The sequence below is a fragment of the Amblyomma americanum genome, chromosome 1 (assembly GCF_052857255.1).
Source record: "Amblyomma americanum isolate KBUSLIRL-KWMA chromosome 1, ASM5285725v1, whole genome shotgun sequence".
NCBI classification, from domain to species: domain Eukaryota; kingdom Metazoa; phylum Arthropoda; class Arachnida; order Ixodida; family Ixodidae; genus Amblyomma; species Amblyomma americanum.
The window spans coordinates 164,703,482-164,729,430 of record NC_135497.1 but is presented as its reverse complement, the minus strand read 5'-3'; the positions used below and the strand labels follow the sequence as shown (position 1 = coordinate 164,729,430).

At 46.8% G+C, this 25,949-nt stretch overlaps 2 protein-coding genes across 5 annotated transcripts in view; one reads left to right on the top strand and one right to left on the bottom strand.

Annotated features, from left to right (window-relative positions):
• LOC144114112 (prolyl endopeptidase FAP-like) overlaps positions 1-25,949 on the top strand; it is a 377,138-nt gene that overhangs the window by 149,542 nt on the left and 201,647 nt on the right. The gene's annotated exons all lie outside the window — the stretch shown is intronic.
• The window catches only part of LOC144114114 (uncharacterized), a 169,603-nt gene continuing 165,357 nt past the window's right edge, over positions 21,704-25,949 (bottom strand). The window contains exons 4-5 of the mRNA XM_077647616.1: positions 23,328-23,476; positions 21,704-22,460 (exon numbers count right to left, since the gene is read on the bottom strand). Coding sequence (XP_077503742.1) covers positions 21,948-22,460; positions 23,328-23,476 — 662 coding nt within the window. The 3' untranslated portion in view covers positions 21,704-21,947. The remainder of the gene's footprint in view (positions 22,461-23,327; positions 23,477-25,949) is intronic.

Here is a 25,949-nt window from a genome sequence, read left to right as displayed (position 1 = left end):
TTCTTTCACTATCAGAGGAAAGGAGACCGCAAGCGACGCGATTGATGGCACTGTCTTTCCCAGGACAACTTTCGGGTCTATGACTCGAAGGTTTTTCATTTGTTCACTTTTTAGGGGGAACCGCAGGTAGATCTGATGAGCTGCTTCAATAAAAAACTCTAAACACCGCAGCCGAAAGTTGTGAACCTGATTATCGTTTGAGCAGTGCGTGTTACCGGCTAGAGCGGCAGCTGGCTTTGCTCCGAGGTAGATTTCTTCCAATGGCAGGAACTTGGCTGGGTCTTTGTACCGCACATCGGACAACGCTGTGGCCTCCAAGTAGTCCCGCTTCGTGTAGCATTCAAGTATGCATTTCAGCATGACCGAAACTTTTTCATGGAGCAAGTGGATTCTGGTTTCTTCAGACTGCATTTACTTATTTAGGTTAGTGAAAAAAGGCAGGACATACTCAAGGAACTCGAGGTAGAGTTTCGTTGACGGGTTAATCAGTTTTTCCAGAATGGTTTCTGCAGCAAGCAGGCGGTCGTCAGTGGCGGCTTTTTTTGAAAAACAAAATTAGGGCAGGCATCTGCTCAAGTAAGCGTGTCACAACAACTTGTAGAGACAGCCACCTTGTTTGGCTTGGGTGCAACAGCTTGTGTGGTTTCACCTCTGCAAGCTTCTGGAATTCCTGGAAGGCAGATGTCTGCTTCGGCGACAAAAAGTAGTTGAAAACATCGCGTGCCAGATCCTCAACTCCTCTCGGAAGTGTTTTACATGCATACGAGGCGCACAGATGGAACAAATGACAAACACACTTCATAATGAAGAGGCCTGGAATTTCTGCCTGTAGCAGCGACGCGACGGAATGATGTGCACCCATCATCACGTTCGCTCCGTCGGCCGCAAAACCAATCAAATTTTTTTCGTATGGAATTTTCGCAGCACTGAACACTGTCTTCAAGCTAGTGTAGAGAGAGCTGGCAGTAGCATCACTGAGTGGTACCAAGTCCAAAAACTCATCCATTATGCCGCCGTCAACGTTCATTACTCGGGCGACGAGGGACAGACGCTTCACCGTTGCCTTGTCAGTGGATTCGTCGACTAGAAGGGAGAACTTCTGTTTGCGCAAAAGCTCACAGAGCTCTTCGCGACTCTCCTCTCCAAGCACATTCTTTATGATGGCAGCGCACTTTGTCCGGCGGCAACTTAAGTTCTTTGCAATCTGCGAGTCGTCACACGACGCTTTGACAACATCAACTAAATGCCCCATGGCATTAAAGGGTAGAGTGTGTTCCGTGATAAACGCCGCAAGTCTTATTTCAGCCTCTTTGACAGATTTGTCTACTTGAGTTTGCCCACTTATTGAAGGCATGGATGTCAGCGCGCGGGTCGATTGCAAGCTCGCAGCGTTTTTTTTTGTGTTTGGAGCTCGCAAGGTGGCGGTCGATTTCGAATTTTCCCCCTTTGTAATCGGATCTGCATGCTTTGCAGGAAAAGAACAAGGGCCCTTTTTTACTGGCTGACAACCAGCCTCTGTACTTTGGATCCGCCTCCCATTTTGTCAAATATTTTTGGTCGTATGCTTTGGCTTTCTTCTTGCTTGGCTCACCTTCCTCAAAGTCTCCCGGTCCAGGAGTTGCCATCTGACATGCAGCACGTTTGAACCGATAAGGTACGCGGTGAGCGTAGACGTAGCGCGTTGATCCAGGCAATACAAGTCAAAACTCAACTTTTTTCTTTCGTAGAGCAGCAGTCACTCGTAGCGCCAGTGATGACACGCACGATTAAACAGTTTGAAAGTCATATGGTTTCGTTTCGCCTCTCGGTGCAACAGCCGATTATTTCGCGTTGCAGAACTGCTGTCGCCATCTATCGGCTTGGCACAACACCAAAAATAGAGACAGTAACTAAGATTTTTCATCGTTTTTTCTGTTCGAAAGGCAGTATAATCAGATACGAATTATAAGGCCTCAAAATCCCTAGATTTCACAAAAAGACTCTAAATCCCTAAAGCAAAGAGAAATTCTCTAGATCTAGGAATAAATCTCTAGGGTTGGCATCACTGGCTACCTGGAAGCCGCGGGGACGACAACGTGACCGGGTCCTGTTCCCTTTCCCTCGACCGAGCTGCGACGAAACATCAGGACCGCCCTGCCATGGGTGGTACCATCAGTGCCATCGTGTGATTGGAGATCATTCATCGAACTGTATCTGGGGAATACGAAGAGTATTTAAGGAGCTGCTGGTTTGATGCCAGAAGAGAGCCCCCTTCTTGAGAGGTATCAGAGACTCCCGACTACTAAGAAGCTCTCTTTACTGAGAAGCACTCTCAGTTGCCCGTACTTGTACATAATGTAAATAGTCCTTGTATAAAGTTTTCCAAGTTTTCTTCCTCCGATCGTCCTCGTCTCTTCTCCGGCCCAGTCACGCTACTGAATCCCAACAGAAGCGATCCTTCCGAGGGTTACGCATGTATTGCGAAGCATCTTTGCTCCATCGTATTACAAGAGGCATTTAAGAATCCGCATTTCCACAAGGATACTTTACAAGCAGCTTTATACGATCATTTTAAGTATTTCGATTGCCGTGCGCTTGTGTTTCTTAGTGCATAGACCCTGTAACGTACTGGTTTTATCCTACCTAATAAATAGGTTCTAAATTGGTTTTGCTAGTCGGCTTTTTTACATGCCTCGGTGACTCAGTGGTCACGGCATTGGGCTGCTGACAACGAGGGACCTAATTCCGGCCTTGGCGGCCCGCGTTTCGATGCAGGGATAATGGGGAGAATGCTCGAATGCTGAGCGATGTCAGAGCACGTCAAAGAACCCTATGTGCTCGAAATTAGTCTAGTAGGGATCCCTCTAGTACGGCGCCTCCTTCACTCTTCCTTTCACTTCCTCCTTACTCCCTTCCATCACGGCAAGGTTGAGATGTCCACCGAGACTGAGACAGTTACAACGCGTTTGCTTTCCTTGTAACCAATTTTTTTCATTGTAATTCGCATTCGCATTAGGTCTTTATGCAGCCGCGTTTGTCTTGTGTTGCTGAAAGAACCCAGTCGCGAAATTGTCCAGTAAGCGGCCCTGACATCATGTTCTATATATATATATATATATATATATATATATATATATATATATATATATATATATATATATATATATATATATATATATATATATATATATATATATATATATATATATATATATATATATATATATAGTAGTCTGAACTGTTCTCTGTGCTATATTCCGCGTTTGTAGTTTATAAAAGCCTTGTTCTGAAAGCGCTCAAAACCTCACGTTCTGAAGGATTGTGCATATCTTTGTCACAGCACTAAATTAAAATGCCTTATAGAAAGCGCAAGCACCTCCTAATGAACCAAACTAATTCTCAGTGCATGGAACCAAGTAAAGCATGCACAGGAGCTATGACACCGCATAAAACGAAGCGCAGTGATAAAGAGTCACCTTTATTGTGAACATCTTGTGATCAAAAAGTATGCCCCGTACAATGCTCCTCGTACGAAGGATTTTTACAAGCATTAGTGGGTATATTATAAGCGTACACACTTGTTGCTACGTGCCCTTCAATATAGTCAATTTACTTAGGAACATGGCAAATACTTGGTAGACACTGTGCCGATCCTTCAGTAGAAGATTTAATCTTTCAGGTCAGCTTCTTCCCTTGACATATGCCTTCCTATGGGAAGCAAAACAATCAATGTCACATTAGTGTCGCTTCTGTGGGAGAGAGCAGAGAATTCTCAAGCAGTTTTCTGGGATATAAACACAAATATATGAGTGTCATGTTTCCCGTGTACGCAGTAACTTGAATTCTGGGAAGCTGGAGAATTAGCGCTGTTTTTACTTTTGTTAGACAACTGGAGAATACCTCGCGTGCTTGTTTTGCGCTCAGTATTGTCGCGTACGGAAAGGTGCATATCGTGGGTTCAAGCCCTAATGGGAGGTGCTCTAACGCTGAGCAAACGATCTTGAGTCTTTGCAGCCACCCCCAGAGGGTGCGCTTGTATAAAGGACCAGACCGAAAAAGGACAAAACTGTTTTCGTGTACTGATCAAGTTTGAGCAACATATAAAACGTGAGTGAAGGAACGTTTTACTTAAGAGTTTTCAATAGCCCAATTTTTTCTCGTTCCAAACGCAAAGCGCGGCTCGTACAAATTTCTTCGATTAGTCTTGTTGTATTGGAGTCTACGCTTGTGTAACCAACCATGTGCGTCTGGCATCAAAGGAACCTAATACAAACTGTCAAAATAAAGTCAGCGCTACTACCCGTCATGGCGACCTGAGAGTGATGATGAAGTTAATCCTACGGCCCGCCGGCCGTTGACGATACGTGGTGTCAGAAGCAGGGTAGCTGGTCACGTACATTTTCAAGCAATGGAAAGAGTTCGCCTGCCTGATGGAGTGCAGCTCGCCGGCAATGTCGCCCACAACTGGAAGCGCTTTCGGCAGCCGCTCGAGGTTTATCTCCAAGCCACAGAAACGGAGAAGCCTCGCTCCAAGAAACAAGAGGCAGCCATCTTGCTTCACGTTGCCGGCCCCGAAGCGATAGAAGGTTTTAACACTTTCCAGTGCGACCCAGCGGAGAAAGAGGATTACGACGCACTCATGGGAAAGTTGGAGAAATACTGTGCTCCCGAAGCAAATGAGACGTACGACCCAAAAGGAAGGTGAGCCATTTGAAAATTTTTTGCGCGACCTGCAGCTGAAATTTCAAATTTGGAACTTCGGCAGCCATGAGGGCTCGATAGTTTGGGATCAGATTGTCTCTGGAATTCCCGAAAAAAATCTTCGAGAACGGCTGCTACGTGAAGAGGACTTAACATTAGAAAAGGCGGTGCAATTCTGCAAGACAGCTGAGAAAACGCAATAAGACTAGCGTTACCACCCTGAAGAATATGCTCAACTGGGACACGCTTGCAATCCGTCGCACCGAAGCTAGATATGTTGCCTATTAAATCAAATTGACCAGAATAGTATCGCTATCAACCGCTACGTTTTCTTAAAACCACCTTGTTTCATCTCACAAAGATATGACCATGACAGAAAAATACGCGAAATCTCCTGCCGAACAAAAATATACCAGTCGTCTTTCTTTCCTCGCAGCATTAACGAAAGGAACAAACTGTCTCAGGCCGGGGTGTCTACAAGTGATGAGCAATTTGGGGATGCGTTAAGGCAATATCTTTGTGATAGAGCATAGCAATATACTGTGACTTTATAATGCATTCTGCATTTTATTTTTATTTTGCTTTTTCCTGTGTAACACATTTGTTTAGTTGTCTTGAAACTTGTTTCTCTACTGTTTGTTCTATTGTATAAATCTCGTTCTTGATGTGTTTTTTATACTTTAGTTGCAATGATCCTTTGCTCATTTAACCACTGTTCGCGTTTTTCCTTTCTGTGGCATCCCCCCTACAACAATGCCTACGGGCGATTTGTAGTACCATAATAAATAAAATAAAACAGCAGAACGCGCGGGAGACCCTTGAACAGATCTGCAGGCAGCAACATGCGAGAACAAGTAAGTTCGGCAGGTGCAACAGGCGGCACGAGCCACGGAAGTGTCCGGCATACGGACAAGCATGCGCGCGGTGCAAGGAAAAAAAAATCATAGCGCCGTGCGCTATCGTACGTTCGCTACCTGCGGTGGATGGAGTTTCGCCCGAGAGTGATTTCGATATCATCCTGGAAATGCACGGGAATACAGATTCATGAGAATGGATCGTCGCGGCGCGCATCGGCGGTAAAGAAATGGCGCTGAAGGTTGACACGGGCTTCCAGGCGAACATTTTGCCACTTTCAATCAAGAACACCAACTAGCCTGAAGAAAACTTTTGTCATCCTGCTTTGCTTTAGCCGAGACGCCATAGGCCCCATAGGCTTATCCACTATACCCCAGTGAAGCTCTTAGGAACGAAAGCCGACTTGGAATTTTTTTACAGTGAAGAAAACTAGTCGTGCATTGCTTAGTCTCGGCACGAGTGAATTTTTCGGCCTCGTGCTTCAAGTGGAAACTGCAGCAAAACCCAAGGACCTCAAGGCTGAAATAATGGAGGAATTTCTGTAACCATTCCGCGGCCTAGGCTGTATTGAGAAGAGGTAAAACGTGGTGCTCAAAGAGAGTTCCCAACCAGTCATCAAAACAGCGCGGCGCATCCTGCACATAGCACGAGAGCCTCTCAGACAAGAACTCGAACGCATGGAGGCCGACGGCATCATCCGGAAAACAGACGAACTGACGGACTGGGTGAGTCCACCGGCAATAGTACGGAAGAAAGGCGGTCACATCGGAGTGGGCGTGGATCCGCGGCACGTGAATGAATCACTTAAGCGCGAACACTTTGAACTGCCGAAAAGGGAAGTAACAGAGGCGGAGTTCGCTATTGCACGTTCCTTCTCACGCCTAGATGCTAATGCTCTCTCTCTTCATCAGATCCCTCTGACTGAAGAAGGGTCCCGGATGTGCACCTTCAGTGTTCCCATTAGCAGCTATCGCTTTCTGCGCCTGCCTTTTGACATAGCCTGCGCACCAGAAGTCTTCCAAAAGGCCATGTCACACATTTTTGACGGCCTCCAAGGCGTACGTGTGTACATTGATTATATTCTGCTGTGGGGTGCCGCTATATAGGAGCGTAACAACCGTTTGAGGAAAACCCTGGGAAGAGCTCAGACCCATGGCTGTCTCTTAATTTGAACAAATGTTGCTTCGATGTGCAAGAGCTTCTTTTTCTGGGTGACAAGACCAGTGAACGGGGTATGCAGTCAGATCAAAGCTTAGCAAAAAGTTTTCTGACGATGGCTTAGTCGCAGGATAAGCGAGAGGTTCAGCGAGCTCTGGGTGTGTTTACGCACTTCGGAAAGTACCTACCCAGTCTGGGGGAATGTACAGCTCCGCTTCGGGAACTGCTGAAAACCAACGCCGAGTTCGCTTGGAACAGCGGCCTCTCCAAAATGTCTGCAATGACTTCACTATAGCATTGGTGGCAACGCCATTTCTGGCCTTTTTCGACCCAAAGCTTGCCTTGGCCTCGGTGCTGCCCTCCTTCGGTGCTACGGGTGGGCAGCAGTGGCGACCTGTTGCTTACGCGTCTCGAGCTTTCACGGACTGCTAGCGGCGATACTTACGTACAGAAAAAGAGGCGTTAGGCTGTGTATACGGGTGTGAACTATTCCACGAGTTTATCTATGGAAAGCAGTTCAAACTGACCATCAGCCACTAATCTCCATATCAAAAAAGAATATCCGCGACAGGTCTCCTCGCCTGCGAAGATTCTTTCTTCTTCTCACGAAGTATAGCTACGCCTTTAAGTACGTTCCTCGTAAGCATCTTATGTTTCCGGATGCTTTGTGTCGAGCACCAGTGACTGCTTCATCACCCCCATCATCACATGACGACGGCGAGATTCACGCTCCCTCAGTCCTCTTTGATATGGTCACAGAGGCGACATATCATAGAATGTAAGCCGAAACGAAAAAAAGACCCAATCCTGTCCTCAGTGATGAAAAGTCTTCTGGGTAATGAGGCTGTGCAAGGAGAGTTTAAACCATTCGAGTCAGAACTGGGTGCTGTGAGCGGTGTACTATTCAAAGGCTCAAAAGTCGTTATCTCTCAAAGCTTTCGGACAGATATGCTGGCTAAGTTGCACGGCGGCCATATAGGAATGAACAAATGCAAGCAGAAAGCATGCCTATTAATGTTTTGGCCTGGGATGCCAGCGGAGATTGAAGGCATGATTAAAAGGTGCATCTGACAACGAGATACCTATATACACACTATCAAAATAAAGCCAGCTCTCTTTCCCGTCACGGCAACTCGAGTGGGATGTTGTAATTTGTACGGCCCGCACGGCCGTAGACGACACGACTGCTTGCGAGGGAGTCTTCAAATTGAGCGCGCCGGCGCTCGCGCCTTTAAAGTTGCTCGCCACCCCACGCTGTGGCAGCACCAAGTCCGTGAGGCTTGCGAGCCTTGGAGCGACTCTGCCCTTTCTTTCCGACCTGCCTCGTGCGCTCCTCGATATCTCGCTCCCATCTCCATCGTCTCCATCATGGAGTGTTATTTTCCACGGAGGGGCCGGCGTCGGCTGTGGGAGCAACTGTGACCTTCGCCGTCCTGACTTCATCTGCTTCACTGGCGCCTCGGATTTAATCCAGAGTTGGTGATTATGGAGAAATTACGGGTAATCAAGCCATTGAACTACAAAAAAAAATCTGTATTGCAGGTTCTTGCTCAGCGTGCTCTTTTTATCCCCCGCGAAATCATTATTGCGGAAGATAATGATTTGGTTGGACGATTCCGCCGCTCACGACTTTCGTTTGTTGAAAAGTGGTTCTCAGTCTTAGTGCGCTTAAGAACTGCTTATTTTCGGACAAGATTATTGTCGGCCAATTTTTGCTTAAATGCAGAAGCTGGCACTTTTTATTACGAGAAGACGATGTTAGCGCAAATCGAGTTCACTGATCTGGTGCCGTGTTTTCCCAGTAGAGGCCAGAGTCTTCCTGATAGGTCGCACTGATCCCAACAGGCCACGTTTCAAGGATAAATTCGAGCAGTCTTAACTTCCTTGTGTATATTGAAATTAATGACTTCTCGCACTTCGCTCGTGCTCTTCCGACGCCCTTGGGCGTGTTTGTGACCCCAATGCCGTGACTGGTGTGATGTATGTTCCTTTTGGTATCGCTGCGGTTATCAGGCGCATGATCAATGGGCATTACGCTGATAAAGCACGAGCGAGACCAACGCAATGCATTCCTTCTGACTCCTGATAGAGCTCCTTGCAATTGGCTGTCGCCGCACTGGGCCCAAAGCATCCTATAGAAAAGCTTTTCTGTTGGATGTGCGACTGTTCGCAGCAAAGCGAAACGGTACTATCCCTGCTGGATACAGCTGCGCTATGTTAGTAGATAGGCACGAAATTTAGTCTCGTCACGCGCAGTTTTTCGGTTTCTCTAGGTGCATGACAAGATAACAGACGTTGAAAATAGCTCGGCCTGGTTTGGTGACGAAGGTCGCTCAGTGGTTATATGACTAACCGAACTGCGCATATTCCTTTAAAACGTCATCCCTGCCTCTGTGCGCATGAAGCATTTTGCCAGGCGGGTTACCGAAGTGGCCACTTAGACGTCACTATGGCTTCAGACCAATACTTAAGTTCTAACGAAATTAGCGCCGCCGACAGTGGAGCTTAGAGAAATCTGTGCGGCTCGACTCGTTTAAGCCCTTTCAGAAATAGTGCGCTATATTGAATGCACTAAAATTTCCAGAAACCGTGGAGCAATTTCCTACATTAGCTGATAATAATAATGACAACAATAATATTTATTGCAACTCTGTAGATGATACCTAACAGTCATAATAATAATAACACAGAAAAGAACACCAAGCCGCATTAAGAAATTGGCATATATGTCACTTATGAGGCGCAAACTCGAATACGAAGACATAGTCTGGTATCCTCACACAAAAAAGACATTTTCGAACTGGAGAAAGTGCAGATACCTGCAGTGCGATTTATATACAATAAATTCAGAAATACTGACTCTCTGTCTGCTCTAATGGTAGCCAATCAAAAACAGCCCCTCCCTGTCAGACGCAAAATTTCTCGATTGATCTTTCTTCATTCACTGGTAAATAAAAAAAACGGAATCTCACCAGAACCTTACGCCACGCACTCGGTAACTCGAAAAACCAGGTACAAACGTAACTATACTTTGGCCCACTACTTTGCAAGGACTAACCAATATAAATATTCGTATTTCCCGTCCACTTTAACACAGGAATTCGTTACCTCAAGGGGTGTTCGAAAATGAAAATTCTGGAAATGCACTTCAAAAAATTGTGTAAATGCTGTCTTTCTATGTCATGTTGTTGATAATCTGTTTATTTTCAGTTTTGTACTGGAACCATAGTATTTTATTCAATTGTGCCACAGCAGTCGACTGCCCTCAAGGCATACAAGGCACTCTTTGCCTACTTGAGAGCGACTGGATTGAGTGACAAATTGTGACAGCGTTGTGCGTGTGTGTGTCTTATGCCTTTTTCCCCTTCTCTCTTCCTCCTTTTAGGCCCCTAAATTCTCCTCCCCAGTGCGGGGTAGCCAACCGGAACCCCTTTCTGGTTAACATCCCTGCCTTTCCCTCCTCTTCTTTATCCATCCATCCATCCATCCATCCATCCATCCATCCATCCATCCATCCATCCATCCATCCATCCATCCATCCATCCATCCATCCATCCATCCATCCATCCATCCGTCCGTCCGTCCGTCCATCCATCCATCCATCCATCCATCCATCCATCCGTCCATCCATCCATCCATCCATCCATCCATCCATCCATCCATCCATCCATCCATCCATCCATCCATCCATCCATCCATCCATCCATCCATCCATCCATCCAATCTATTCAATTGTATTATTTTCTGTTACGAATATTGACTCTTCCGAGATTTTGCCCATCCTGCCTGGACCATATGAAGTCTGAAATATTGTGGAAATAATAATAAAGTAAAGTTTTCTTTTTCTTTTTTACTGTACCGGTTTGCACGCGGTGGTGACGGCAGTCAGGAAGACAGCGAAAAGGGCTTCCGAAAGAAATTGTTTACTGGGCTGACCTGCGCCCACAAAGAGCAGAATTACTCGGCGACGGCGATAGCAACAAGCGTGCTCTACGGTGGTCGAACCGAACCCCCGTCGCTCTTAGCGGTGCTCAATTTTGCTTTGGTACTTTCGAGATGCGATGTGCGAAGTAACCACAACAGTATCGAACAACACAGAATCAGTTCCACGTGGCTGCGATCATTCGAGATAAATCTGGTTGCCTCTTGCATCGCAAAGCGATAAAACCGCGTACTGGCGGCATCAAGCATGGACAAATCAACATTACAAAGCTTTGTGGCAATATCACCACCTTTACTAACATTAGCGATTTGGGTAGTGTACCGAAATATTGCCGTTACGTTTCGAGTATCTGTATCGGAAATAAATTTCAGTTCGGTGTCTTGCATCGGTATCGGAAATATAATTTTTGAGGGTATCAGGTATCGGTATCGAACATACTTTTAGTGAAGTATCGTGCCCAGCCCTGCTGTTTAGAGGTTTGACTAAGTACTAATTCGGAAAATCTCAATACAACTGTGCCAAAACCAGACCCTCGTCAAACCATTGCAGACCCTTGTCAAGACGGTGACCAGATTCTTAATTTCTGATTACAGATTTTCCTAACATGCTTTTCAGGGAAATTAGTGAAAAGATTACCAAAATACTTACAGGGACAAGAAATGTTATAATAGCTGTAATTGTCTGAAGCTGATCTTAACATGTTTGTTTCGGGTTTAATGACCAAGCCATTTTATATCATCTGAGTAGAACTTATTGAAAGGCTGCAAGGGGTACCTACCTTGATATAAGTTCTCCTGTTTCCATTATCATTCAAGGGGACGTTTTCAGAGATGCAGAAGTAATCTGTAACATAGTAATCACTAGGCCAGGAAATCTAGACACTAAAAGAACTGAGCAGAGACAATAATTTAAAGCTCAAAAAGAAGAAAAAAGGCGCTACAACAACAATGAGTAAGCGTCTTCGGCAATGCCTAATTGTTTAGCAAGATGCTAACTGCAATAAGAATCAAGCATTATATCAAGTCCACCTTTTCATGTTGCCTATTACAAAGGACAGAGCACGATTGGTCATATTGCTCCAGCACGGCAGGTCACTCTTACCGGCACGCTGCACTAGTTTACAACACAATGTTCTCACGCTTGAACCTTCTGTTTCCCGCACCGCAAGCGCAGCCTTATATTTTGAAAAATATAGTTCCAAGTTACGTGAGATTAATGGAGCAATCTTGAATTTTAAGAACACATGGTGTTCACATCTTCAACTGGCGCAGTCAAATTCTCTCCAAGCAACACGTTTGTTCTGCGGAACATCCAGAAATTCTCAGTTTTGTCTTTCAATACTGTCTCTAATCCCAGCCTAGATCTGTAGACGGTCTTCCATCTGCTGCGTCTACGCAGTTGACATCACGCAAGGCTGACCATGCACTATATCAGACCAATGCAGCAGGTGATCGCTGCTGAGTCGTCTGCTTGTTCAGCGCTTGCGATGCAAGAATCTTTCGTGTCAAACTTCTTTCCTCATCCTGGCGAATCTCTCTGTGGAAAAGAGGAAGTAGTGGAGAAGGGGGGGTGGGGGGGATTTATCAAAACTTTGTGCAACCAGGAAAGGCAGGCGCGTACTAAAATCTCCCATTTATGCGTTTACCGGCAAGTTCCTAAAGCTCCGAATCCTTATTATGAGTTTATGGCGCTATCTTTCACTTACCTTTCTTCCCAGCGTAACATATCTAGTACAGTATCATCAATGTAGTACAGCATCATAATAAAGTGGAATATCGTTAACTTAGTGGACAATCGATAAATCTAGGGTGCTGTCGTTAACTATTTAGAAGAGCAGCAAAACCTTTCCGCGTGTCATCATAATGTCAACAAATCTTCCAAAACTTTACTTTTTTTACTACTGGGCCATTTGTGTGCACAGCCCACTCACGTGGTTGTCGTGAAGGCTGTCAGGAGAAAAGACTGTTTACTATGATCAGCACATATTCGAAAAAAATATGGTAGGCAGGGCAAGAAGCATCTCAGCCAATAATGGCTCACCTACACTATGGACGACATCGCGAATTCCGTCCGACGTCATTGGCTCCCATATATAGCATATACATATATGAACACTAGGCAGCATCTCGCATGCACGCGGTGGACGGTGGCGGTCGGCAAGAGCAGACTACTCTCAAACCAGCCTCCTCGAGAGAGAGCAATATTTTTGCATAGGGAGAAAGTGAGCGAACAGGAGGGCGACGAGGGCTACGAGAACCGTGGTTTCGAGAGTTTTCCTGTCCGTCCGCGCCGTTGCCTGCTCTCTAAGAGTCTGGAATCGGTGTTCACCAATAGTAGACTGATTAGCAGTGGACCTCATTATGGTTCACAAAAGTTGACACATTTTTTTTTTATTTGTGGAGGTTTGAACTGAATCAGGAGAGGGGCTTGGGCAAGATGGTTCAACATATTGTCAATGGCGCGAACTTTCTCTGAATCCTTGTTTCTTGTTTGCGCTGAAGCCTTCCCAGTTCAAACGAATGCTCTTTTTATGATAAGTCATCTGCTTGCCTGGAAGGACAACGAACAGAAGTAACATTCCAGCCCTCCAATGGCTCGCTGGCTTGGCTACTGCGTCGCCTTTGAACAGAGAAGCTCAGAGTACTCATCAATGAGGCTTTCTTCATGTTACATGCGGTACGATTGCTGATAGAAAAAGAAGACTACAAAAAAGCCGAGGTGACGGCACTCGGTTGAAATAGCTGAGCTGTTCAGCTTGGCTTGAAAGCCAGTCACCGAGACAGAGTGAACTTGGGCGCCATCCTTCGGCGGTCGTCGCTGATAACGAGCCTAAGGGCTTTGGTGGTGTTACCGACGGAGCACCTACGCGCTTCCCGATTTAAGATGACAGTGCTGCTGTTAACATTGTTCAATGAACTGAGGCCCTTTAGCATCAATCTTGAAGGCCATTTCAGTCAAAGGAGCTCCACCGCTGATCCAATAGCGCCTGAACGGAGGCGCCAAGTTTGCAAATTGTTGTCTCGTATTCTTTAATTACAAGCAATGACAGCTTAATAAATGCAACATGTTTTTGAGCACAGAAAACATGCGCGACGCAGCAAGCTTTTCTAGTGGGGGGAAGGCACGTTTTCTTGCCGTCTTTTTTCCTTCCTGGGACTATGCTTAACAGTGGCAAACATAGACGCAGCACATTTCACAGAATAGAGATCACTAGAAGTAGGTATCGAGTTTGAAAATAGATCAGCTCACTGTGCTGAACTGCACTCTAAGCACTAATACGCCTATACGGGAGTGAAAGAGGAGTAAAACGTAATATCTATGGTGCACCATCTGACACTCGAAAACTGGCTTACCGGACATTTGTTCGTCCGCAACTTGAATTTGAGTCACCAATCTGGTCACCTCACCAAGTATATCGAACACGTAGCCTCGAATCCATACAGAACCGTGCCGCACGCTTCATCGCTCGCGATTATAACCGTCATTCCAGCGTCACTAACATCAAGTTATCTCTATCACTTGAGTCTTAAGAATCGCGTCGTACAGTTGCACTCCTTTGCTTATTTCATAAAATGGTTTTCAGTGTTCACAGTCACACTCTGCCTTTGTCACAGCCTTGTCGTACATCACATCGCCTGCACAATCAAAACAGCTTTACGCGCATTTTTGGTCGTACTAAATCGTTTAACTTGTATTCCTTGCCACGTGCCATAAGCCTTTGGAATAGCCTTCCTGACGAAGTTACAAACACCAGAAATCCTGCCACGTTTCGAGATATGATAAGCATCATAATCACCTAATATCTTGGTTTTATGTGGTTTTACCAGAAAAGAAATTTGCTGCTGTCTAATATGAAAGAAAGTGTGCCCTTGTTAAGTTAGGTGTAAAATCATGTTAAATTTCCATCTTGCCGCATTTTTGAAACCTGTATAACGACTTTTAAAATTTGCTTGTATTGTGCTGAATCTCTCTTGCTATCTATTATATAACGTTTCTCTTCAATCGTTGTTTTGCTCTAATGCTTTCTGAATTCACGTGTATACTGCCCCACTCACATAATGCTCTTATGTAAAATGAGCCTGCCAGTAACTTGAATAAGCTGTCCTCTTGCGCACACCCTTTCATAAAAGGGGGTGCGTTAGAGGACAGCTTACTGCCTTTTTTACTCCTTTCTGTTTAGAGTGCATCGGCTGCTCGAGCACCTCTGTGGTGCCATCGCTAAGGCATAAAAGCCGCCTTCGATTAAACAGTGATCTGGGCAGAGCCGAAAGATTGTAATCTGCAGCCACAAATATCGCGCCACGCACGTTATGTACAGGCAAAGAATAAAAACCGAGATTGCAAGCTCATAGACTTCGGGGAATTTTTTGCCGTAATGAAGCGAACATGCTTCGAGAGACGCTCAGACGTAAGAAACTAGTATAACGCTGTTACAGCTTTTATCTGAAACCTCTTTTTCCTTTAAAATGCTTTGCGGAAAGCACTATACTGCATCAAATACATGAAGAGCCGCCATCTCCAAGGTTCGCGTTTCATTCGACGACTAATGCACTCTGTGCACAATACGCTCCATCGGGCCTCAACCAAAGGCGAACAGTCTTTATGCTTATATCTTCAGGTGCTTAGCGTCACATCGATACGTAGCCGTCGTATGAGCACCCATTAGGTGGACCATTCACGATGAAGCCTGAACCACAGCGGATACTTTGTATATCAGGTGTCCCAGCTAAATAAAACACGGAATGTCCTAGCCGTGTGAAACCAACTGAGGGTTGTTTAGAGTCGCGTGACCTAGTCTACAGTATTTTTATTCAGTCTTCAAAGTTCATCAGTCAAGACTAATTAGCCAATTTTTTTATTATTGACTTGAGGAGCAAACTTTCAATGGAAAAGTGGTAGATCGTTTTGAAAAACGGCTGAGTGAAACGTTCGCACCAAAGAAACGTTTACGGAAAAGTTTTTTTACCGGCCTTAGACAATAGCTCGCACAGTAAAAAAAAAAAAGAAACTTCCGCGCGGCAACGGTGCCACTTCAACGTTCCGACACGCGCCTTAGAGAACAAAATCCGGTTTTATCTGAAGTGCTCTCCCCAATGATCCTTTGCGTGCACACTGGGGCAGAGATGTGAGCCAGCAGCTGGTCACGTGGTAGGTTTCTTTTAAGACCAATAAATGAAGCTGCGTAAATCGTACCTTGATGGAAACAGCGCTGCTAGCAGTTTTTCGAAACGATCCACAACTTTTCCATTGACACTTTGCTCCTCAAATCAATATTTAAACACTTAGCAAAGTAGGATTACCTAATAATTAAATTTTAAGGACGTGAAAAATACCGCAGACCAGGCCACGCGACTCTGAACAACCCTCAGTGGGTTTCACGGGGCTAGGACACTTCGTCTTTTCTAAAAGCTTGGTTACATTTATGACGAAATTCAATGGTCATTGACCGTGGTAAAAAAATGATGACTTTTTGGAAGCGCCAAGGCTGCCTTGTTCATAATGAGGCTTCCGGCAATGAGGCCGGTAGCCTCATTGTGAACGAGGGAGCCGTAATGCTCCCGAAACATCCTTTGTTAATATTTGACCGTGGTCGTTGATCAGTGAACTTCATCATCCATGATTCTTGAGCAGACGGTTGGTTACATTTAGCTTGGACTTCTGGTATATAAACACTTACAGCATACCCAGCAATTCTAGACAAAAAGTATATTTCAACGATAAAGAGTTTATGAACGCAATTCTTTCATATATTGTAAGATTTAACTATAACGATCAATATATCCGCAGATCTCCCGTCGGCAGGCTTGCCTTTTATAGTATAGATATCGAACTTTTTGGTGTGTTATCTTGTTTGTATTTGTGGTATTGTATTCTGTAGTTATGTTTGTATAAACTAGGTGGCGCTAGGCATGCGCCCTATCTGGTCAGCTGACTCGCACATCTGTATATATATTCATCATTGAACTGGAATAAAAGGGGAGTTGGTCGAAGTATGTACGTGGCGGGTGCTTGACGTGGTGGTGCTCCGGCTGCTCCGGGCAGTCGGACCGGGCAGTTCCCCAACGGTACGGGATACAACAGTTGGCGACGAGTGGTGAAGTAACCGAACGCGGAAGCAATGAGCCTGCATCAACCGCCCGAGTTCCTGCCGACGCCCGGGAAGCCCGCCATTCCTTGGACGCAGTGGCACCGCCTTTTCAAGAACTATCTCCTGGCGTCCGGGAGCGACGCTCACCCACCTGCGCGCCGTAAAGCTTTGCTGCTACACTGTTTGGGTGTGGAAGGCCAACGCTTGTACTACGCGTTGCCGGAGGAGAAATCGTCGACGCCGCCTACAGAAGGAAAGGAAGGAAGCGGTACGAGCGACGAGTACGATGCAGCGGTGGCTACGTTGGACGCTTACTTCACTTCTAAAACGAACGTCGTCGTGGAGCGGCATCGGTTCGGACAACGCACCCAACTGCCCGGGGAGACTGCAACAGCGTTCGTCACGGCGTTGCGTGAGCTGGCATTAAGTTGCGACTTCGGTAAGCAGGCTGACGATTTTATTCGTGACCAACTTGTAGCGAAAACGTGCAACCCTGTTCTTCGGGAACGCTTACTGCTTGAAGGCACTTCGCTCACTCTTGAACGCGCACTGGCTATTGCAAACAGTATCGAAGAAGCCACGAAATACTCACTTGAGCTGCAGTCATCGGCTGCGAGCGTTCAAAAGGTCGAAAAACATCGGATGCCATGCCGCTCAGAAACGCAGTTACCGCGTTCGCAGCAGCCGAAGTCCTGTTTCCGTTGCGGGTCTTCAGGGCATCTTGCAGATTCCAAGACATGCAAGGCGCGGGGGGAAAACTTGCAGCAAATGTGGCAAACGAGGACATTTTCAGCGTGTCTGTAGAAGCGGCATGCCTGACGAAAGGGCCCTTGCTGTCCGAGAAGTCGACACCTGCAGTGCATCCGGCGATCTCAACGTGTTGCTTCTCGACCGGCAGTGCAAAGGAGGGATACACACAGAAGTCTTCGTACAAGATGTTCCTATACGTTTCCTCGTAGACACGGGTTCTGCTGTCTCCATTCTGTCGAACGCCACGTATTCAAGGTTGAAACGCTTCCCTTTGCAGCCAACATCAGCGTCACTCTACGATTTCTCTCGCCGCAGAATAACCATCGAGGGGTGTTTCACGGCGCCAGTCATCTTCCAGGATCGGCAGGCCGACATTCTCTTCTACGTCGTCAAGGACGGTACTGACATTCTCGGCATCGACGCTGTCGAAACGCTGCGTCTGCAAATCAACGGTACGTCATTGCAATGCACCCATATTACGCAAGCGCCAGAAGGCCTTGACCGTGAACTGTTTTGCCAGTTTCCGCACTTGTTTGATGGCAAGTTAGGGCTTGCAACAAATTTTGTCCATAAGGTCAAGATAAGAGAAGGAATCACGCCTGTTGTTGCTAAGTTGCGGCGTTTGCCATTTTCAATGCGAGACCGAGTACGCGAAGAGCTGCAGCGCCTTGAGCAAGAAGATGTCATAGAAAAGATTGACACGTCTGAATGGGTGTCTCCAATCGTAGTAGTAGCAAAGAAAAACGGCAAGATAAGAATTTGTGTCGATCTGCGCGAACCAAACAAAGCGATTGTCGTTGACAAATTTCCACTGCCGCACACGGAAGAAATATTGCACAAACTTCATGGCGCAAATTACTTTTCAAAGATTGATTTAGCAGCTGCATATCACCAAGTTCTGCTAAGCCCTGAAAGAAGGGAACTGACTACCTTCATAACCGATAGTGGACTGTACAGATTCAAGCGCGTCTGTTTCGGTCTTGCATCAGCACCGTCTGCGTTTCAGAAAATGATGGCCACTATTTTGCAGAACTGCAAAAACACTTTGTGCTACATAGATGATGTCATTGTGTACGGAAGCACACGTGAAGAGCACTTCAAGAATTTGAAACAAGTTTTGCACTTGATTGCAAAGGCTGGATTGAAGTTGAATGACAAATGCATTTTTAATGTGCAAGAAGTCGACTTCCTTGGTCACAGGATCAGTCACAAGGGAATACGCCCTTTACAAAGTAACATTGACGCCATCAAGGCTGTGCCAGCCCCAACAAATGTCGGTACTCTGCGCTCATTCTTGGGCATGGTAGGCTACTACGCCAAATTTATACCTGACTATGCGGTGGTTGTCGAGCCTCTTCGAGAGTTGCTACGTAAGAATGCCACATTCACATGGAACCCTGCAAGACAAGCTTGTTTCGAGCAACTGAAATGTTCCCTGGCCACAAGATGTTTACAGCTATTTGATCCTGCGGGTGACATTATTGTCACTACGGATGCCTCATCCATTGGCTTGGGAGCAGTGTTGCAACAGACAAGGAATGATGAACTGGTGACGATTGCTTTTGCTTCTCGCAGGCTTACTTCACAGGAACAGAAGTATTCTGTAGGGGAATTGGAAGCCCTTGCTTGCTTGTGGGCATGCGAATATTGGAGAGTGTACCTTTGGGGTCGTTCATTCATATTACGCACCGAACACCAGGCTCTGGTCACACTCCTTAGTACAAAGGGAGTAGGTCGCCGACCGTTCCGGATTGCGAGGTGGCACGCCAGGCTGTTGGCATACAACTTCACGATTGAATTTCACAAGGGTGACAAGAATACTGTTGCTGATGCTCTTTCAAGGATGCCCCTTCCAGGTCGTGTGGAGGAAGAGGAAGAAGAGACTGTTTGTGTTGTCTCAACATGCATTACTCATGAAGAGCTTGTCATTGAAACGATGCAGGACCCGTTGCTGCAGCAGGTTATAAAGTGGGTGACATCGGCATGGCCCGCAGTGAAGATGTTGCCTGCCGAAGCAGTTCCGTTCTACCGGGTGCAAACTGAGCTCTCAGTCGTTGGAGACCTCCTGCTTCGTGGTGACAAATTTGTAGTACCTTCGTCCCTCGTAGCACGGCTTCTTGACGCAGCCCACGAGTCTCATCCGGGAATAACGAGGACAAAGCAGCGACTACGTGAGCAATACTGGTGGCCTGCTATGTGCAAGCAAGTAGAACAATTCATTGCATCCTGCGCGGTATGCCAATCTGTTGACAAGTCTGCAAAACCCGTGACACCACCTCTGCAGCCAGTTGCATTCCCATCTGCACCATGGCAGAAGCTAGGCATCGATATTGTGGGCCCTTTTTCCGAAGTGCCGGCAGATTGCCGTTTTGCCATTACAGCCATCGATTACTACAGCAAGTGGCCTGAGGTTTGTTTCTCAGCAAGGGTGACAACTGCAACAGTCATCTCCTTTCTGCGAAGCATCTTCAGCAGGGAAGGATATCCAGACGAGATTGTGAGTGATCATGGTGCTCAGTTTACAGCCTTGGAGTTTGACAGTTTCCTCAAAGAACGTGGCATCGCTCATACGTATTCGGCAGTCTATCATCCGCAAGCTAACGGGCAGGTAGAGAGGTTTAATCGAGTACTCAAAGAGTACGTTCAAGTCTGCGCACAAGAACATCGGCCTTTGAAGGAAGCTATCACCGAATACCTGGGAGTCTACCGTTTCACACCGCATGCGACCACAGGAGTGAAGCCTTCCGTCCTTCTTCACGGCCGTCATCCCAGAACAAAACTTGATCTTGTAGGAGCGCCAGGTAAAGAGTTTTTTCAAGATCCGCAGGCAGCGATGAAGTCCATCCACAGCAGAGTAGCACAAAGGCAACAAGCAAGTAAGACTTACACTGACCGTCGACGAGCTGCAAAGTACTCTCCATTAACAACAGGTCAACCGGTGAGAGTCAAGTTGCCTGGTCACGTGCCTAAGGGCGCTCTGAGCTACTCGAGTCCATTCACCATTGTGGACCAATGTGGTCAAGATACCTACAAGCTCAATGATGGCCGCACATGGAATCGGAGTCGGCTGGTACCTTGCCCCCAACCAGTTCCACCACCTACAGTTCCGAAAAGTTGTTCGCCTGAATCAGCAAAACCACTTGGCGAACCACAGCAGGAGAACCACGACCCACCCCAGCAGCCATCTGTTCAGACGCCAGTTGAAAGGGACGTTCCAGGACTGAGGCATTCGACGAGACAAAGAAGACCACCAGTGTGGTTTAAAGACTATGAAAGACATTGAGTGTTTATTGTGTTTTTCCAGTGTTAGTTGCTAACTCTTTTGAGGGGGAATAATGTGGTATTGTATTCTGTAGTTATGTTTGTATAAACTAGGTGGCGCTAGGCATGCGCCCTATCTGGTCAGCTGACTCGCACATCTGTATATATATTCATCATTGAACTGGAATAAAAGGGGAGTTGGTCGAAGTATGTACGTGGCGGGTGCTTGACGTGGTGGTGCTCCGGCTGCTCCGGGCAGTCGGACCGGGCAGTTCCCCAACGGTACGGGATACAACAGTATTCATGCGTAAGGCATGATTATACATGGGTTACCACCTGGTATTATCATACGACCGCTAAGTAATTCATAATCGCATTTCTTTTTCGTGCTGTTTTGGTTTCAACAGACGAATGAGGACTGTGACGTACACGTGCGCTTACAGGTGACGCGAAAGATGAAAAAAAAAATGCAATATAATCGCTGCTTCCACATTTATTGTCATTCCGGCTCTTGAGGAAGGCTGGCTTCAGCACTGCAGTATTAGTAGTGGTTTTATTAAAAATAATAGTAAAAAGGAAGGAAAAGATTTTTGCTAGTCCCGGCATCTGCCATCGATACTGAAGCACCTGAGCTGGGGCAGCGGAAATAAAGGATAGCAGGCAGAATGGAGAAATGAAATGAAAGAGGTGAGGGGACAGGAAGAGAGGATAGGGGGAGAAGTAATATGTACAAACTATTTACACAATAAGAAATGTGTCCAGGTTGTGCGCGTGATTAGTTCATTTTAGAGGAATTAAATCACACACGCGCACAGCACTGTGTTGGTTACAACTGGAGTGGGGCGTCCAGTTATTAATCGTTCAAGGTAGAACTCGCGGAGCGTTCGGTCACTGCGTGTAACTACCTGACGGAGAACAGACGGGACGTGAAGCCCGTGTGTTCGAGGAATGCACAGAGGCTCACCAAAGTTCGCTCACGGGTGCGCGCACTGCCCTGCGGCCACAATAGCGTCTTGATGGAGTCTGGTAGTATGCCCTGCGCCCTATAGGCCGCGAGCATATCGCGACGAGCATCGGCGAGCGCGGCACAGTGAAGGAGCAGGTGTTCTAGTGTTTCCACTGCACCGTATCCGTCTCACACATCACTCGTCGCGATTCCGTGACGCACCCGTCGTTCCCCGGGCCACACGCATCCAATGCGCGCGCGGAGGATCATTGCACATTGTGACCGTGTAAGTGCGCGACAGCCGGTGACAGTGTCGATGCGCTCACCTCCCGCGAAGCGTGGGTCGGGGTGCACTGCTTTCGGAGATGGTCGTGGATGGCCGCACGCACGTCCTCCAGCGCAAGGGGCAGATCGCTGGCAGGTAGTTGGTGTGCAGCGGTCGCGAGGTCGTCAGCTTCTTCGTTGCCTGCGATGCCGCAGTGACCGGGCACCCACTGTGCACGCACGGCACAACCTCTCTGCGCGAGGCGCTCGATGCGCGAGCGAATTTCCCGCACTAGTGGGGTACCGCGGCCGTTAGATTGCAGGCGGCTGAGGGCGGCGCGGGAGTCGCACAGCAGAGCACTCCTGGGCGGCGGAGGGCCGAGGGTGAGCAGCAGGTCCAGCCCGAGACGGATCCCCATCAACTCCGCCGTGGTGGAGGAGCCCAGGAAGGCTGCGTGTTGCTGGCTGTGCAGTCCAAGGGCGGGGATGGTGGCCGCCGCAGCAAGGGAGCAGCACTGCAGTAAATTGAAATTATGAAGCAGAGATTATATGGAAGTTTTTCTATGCCTCACGTTACACAAAAGCACCCTTTGACGTCACAGCCATCGTTCGGCTGTTGAAACGGAAACCGGAACAGCATGACAGAAAAAAATTGGATTATAAATTATTTAGCGGTGGTAGGCGAATATCACACGGTGATTCATGCGTAGTAGTATCCTCTGCATCATTGTAGAGAATAAAACATGCCGCCAAACTTAGGTGTCCATACTCCTTTAACGTTTTTGCTATCATCAAAAACGTTCTCTATTGATTTTCGATGGTAGTCTTTACTCCTTTATGTGAGCGATGGAAAAACTTTAAAAGCTATTCATCGGAAGAATGAACCATTACCTCCGATATTTCTACAACAGTGCCTTATAATAATCTAATGTTCCAAATTTTGTCCATGAATGCTGGACATGATAGGCTGACACACCCTTGAAAACACAAGGCTGCACTGACGCTTCGATTGGGGACCAGTCTGGTCTCCAGTCGAAACGTTAGCACAGCTTTGTTATGGTTTTTAGCCTGTATTAACTTATTTTATAAGTATATAGCTTTTGGTTCATCGTTCCTATCTCAACTCAATATATATGAAATACACAGCTATCCTATGCATTGCTAGAGTACACAGCTATTCTGACTAAATAGCTATCTCAGGCATCGCCCAAAAAGCTGAGGAGTGCCGTCAGTTGGCTCACACTTTTCCTTCCGACACCCAAGACTACCGCAAAGACCTGCACGACAATGCCAAGCCTGCTCCGATGTTACCCGCCGACTCCCTCGTTTGGCTTTCGGTTCCTGCGGACAGCAAATTTTCTACCAAGTACCACGGCCCTTACCGAGTCGTTCAACGCATGCCTCCCGTCAACCGCCTCGCTGAATCGGTCACACCTTCCTCGGACCATCACCGCCGTGTTCGCCAGGTTGTCCACGTTAGCCGGCTCGAGCCGTAATTCGCCAGGACGGATACTCCTTCCCGCCGGGGCCCCTGCAAGAAGAAGATTAGGGCGTCTCAGCACTGCCGCGCTTCGTCATCATCGCTGGTGGCTAGAGCGCGAGTCTCCCGGGCTGAGGCTGCTGCCTCTGGCTGGCTGTCTTGTCCTCCTGCAACCTAACTGGTCGCCGTGACTCATCAATAAATGGACTCTTCACTATATTTATATATTCTTGTGCTTTATAATTAATTGCGTTTAAGCGACAGAATAAAGTATTATTCTCCCATTCATCAGCACCACAAATTAACAAAAATAGAAACATTCATTCCCCTATGCAACTCGGTTTCGGTGGCTGTCGGCTTCCTTCTCTTTCTCTCTCTCTCACACACACACGCACACGCACACACGCACGCACACGCACGCACACGCACACACACACACACACACACACACACACACACGCACACACACACACACACACACACACACACACACATATATATATATATATATATATATATATATATATATATATATATATATATATATATATATATATATATATATATATATATATATATATATATATATATATATATATATATATATATATATATATATATAGTTGAAACTCGATTTTACGGAGTTCCTGATCTAACGAAGAAATTTTGATTCCCTGGCAAGTGCCATAAGGTTTAGTGTGCTCAATAACTCGATATAACGTAACAAGCGACCAGTAAACCTGGTTGAACGAAGATTTTCCAGGAATAAATTAGTAAAGAAAGGTTTTTTCTCACTTATTTTGGCGTCCCTCATAGCCTGAGTCGCTTTGGGACGTTAAACCTTCATAAACCAAATCACTTATTTTGCCCGCAATGTCTTGCAGCTTGTTGGCAGCGTGTCAGTAGTAGCATGTAGGCGCTGAAGTTGCGTTTTTACGGGGCACCAAGCTGCGCCACAGCATAGAACAAAGGACTCGGCAGTCGGCGGCGCTTCCCGCGTTGGCTTCGAATCCGTTTTGCCATATGGCGCTTTCCCGCACAAGCGATTCGGGCTGCGTTCGTGCTTTTCACGCGCGCAGGCGCGGGTTGCCTGCAAATGTGACCCCGGGAAAACTTTTGTGTGCCGCTAGATTACAATTTTAGATTTCGAAAGTCGGAAAAATGCTTTCCTCGATTTTACAAATTTCCCGAGTTAACGAACAAATTCGTGGTTGCTCTTCACTTCATTAAATCAAGTTTTAACTATATATATGGATTAGAATGGCACGCCTATAGACATAACAAGGGCTTACTGACGTTTCGACTGGAGACAGTCTTGATCAGGGTGGTGCATGATCGTTCCAGACCTGTATTTATAGGAATTGCAAAAAAGTGGTGGCGTTTTAACGTAGTTAAAGCTAGTAGACGTGCGAAAGCATGATGTGTTTATCCTGGTTGGCTCAAGGTTTTGCTCCGCTGGGTAGTCGGCACGTCTGGCGACGATATTAGTTCGATAGTAGGATTAGTTGAAGAAGATGACGACGTGCAATGCACAGCGCCAGAGTGTGTTGCAGTTTAGCACCAGGCGTGATAGGCTGCGCCGATAGCATAGTGCTCTCGTGCCATGGCCACCGATGCTTATCTGTTCGCGGTTCGAATCCCAGTTGCGGCAGTATTTTGTTTATTTATTTACGATTTGGCCGAAGTCACCCTAGAAGTGAAGTGTCGCACGAACTCGGTGAGACCTCGTGAAGTGGTGGTTTCGCACTGAAAGACTACCAGTGAGTTAGTTTTAGGGTGGATGAGGGATAGGCTAATGATCGGTGACGACAAAGGCAAAGCATGAGCCTATTAACAGGCCGGCTACGTGGCCAGCCTGTTCATAGCCGGTAGTGGAGTCTCGTGCTGCGTAAAAAAAAAAGCTGAGTAAGGTCCGGATAGCTTGGCAAGCGGATTTCTGAGTCCGGTCGCGGGTATAGTATGGCGTCCTCAGTTAGCAGCCTGTTTCTAGACGGACGGGTCAAGGCGGTGGCTATAACGTACCCCGTTCACGCGCGCATTTGGGGCAAACACATGGTGCACGGTCCACAGATTCAGGGAGCTGGCACAAATTACAGCCAGGAGGGTCCGTACGACGGAGCACGTACCGCTGCATAAATGAGACGGCCAGTCTGCGTAAAACACTGGTATGGCGTCGCTGCTGTCCGAGCGGTAGTGTTTGGGATCAAGGCTGGAGAGATGATGGCTGTACGGCAACAGTTTGGTTGCACCCAGTAACCATACGCCGTGCATCGCAAGTAAATGCCAAGAAAAAATGTTTCAGTTCATAGGAGAAGATTAATTGCAATTCTACTATCGATAGTGCGTCATTTTGTAAACTATATTATTCCATAACGCACCGTCTTTGCCGAAAGTAACAAGGCTCCATGGTTTTCTTCTCACTCACTTAGCGAAGTCTTTACAGCCTCCCTATAGCTGAAAAGGCCTTGAATGGTGAAGAAGCAGGCTCTCCTTACCTTATGAAGATTTAGAGCTTAATGGGTGC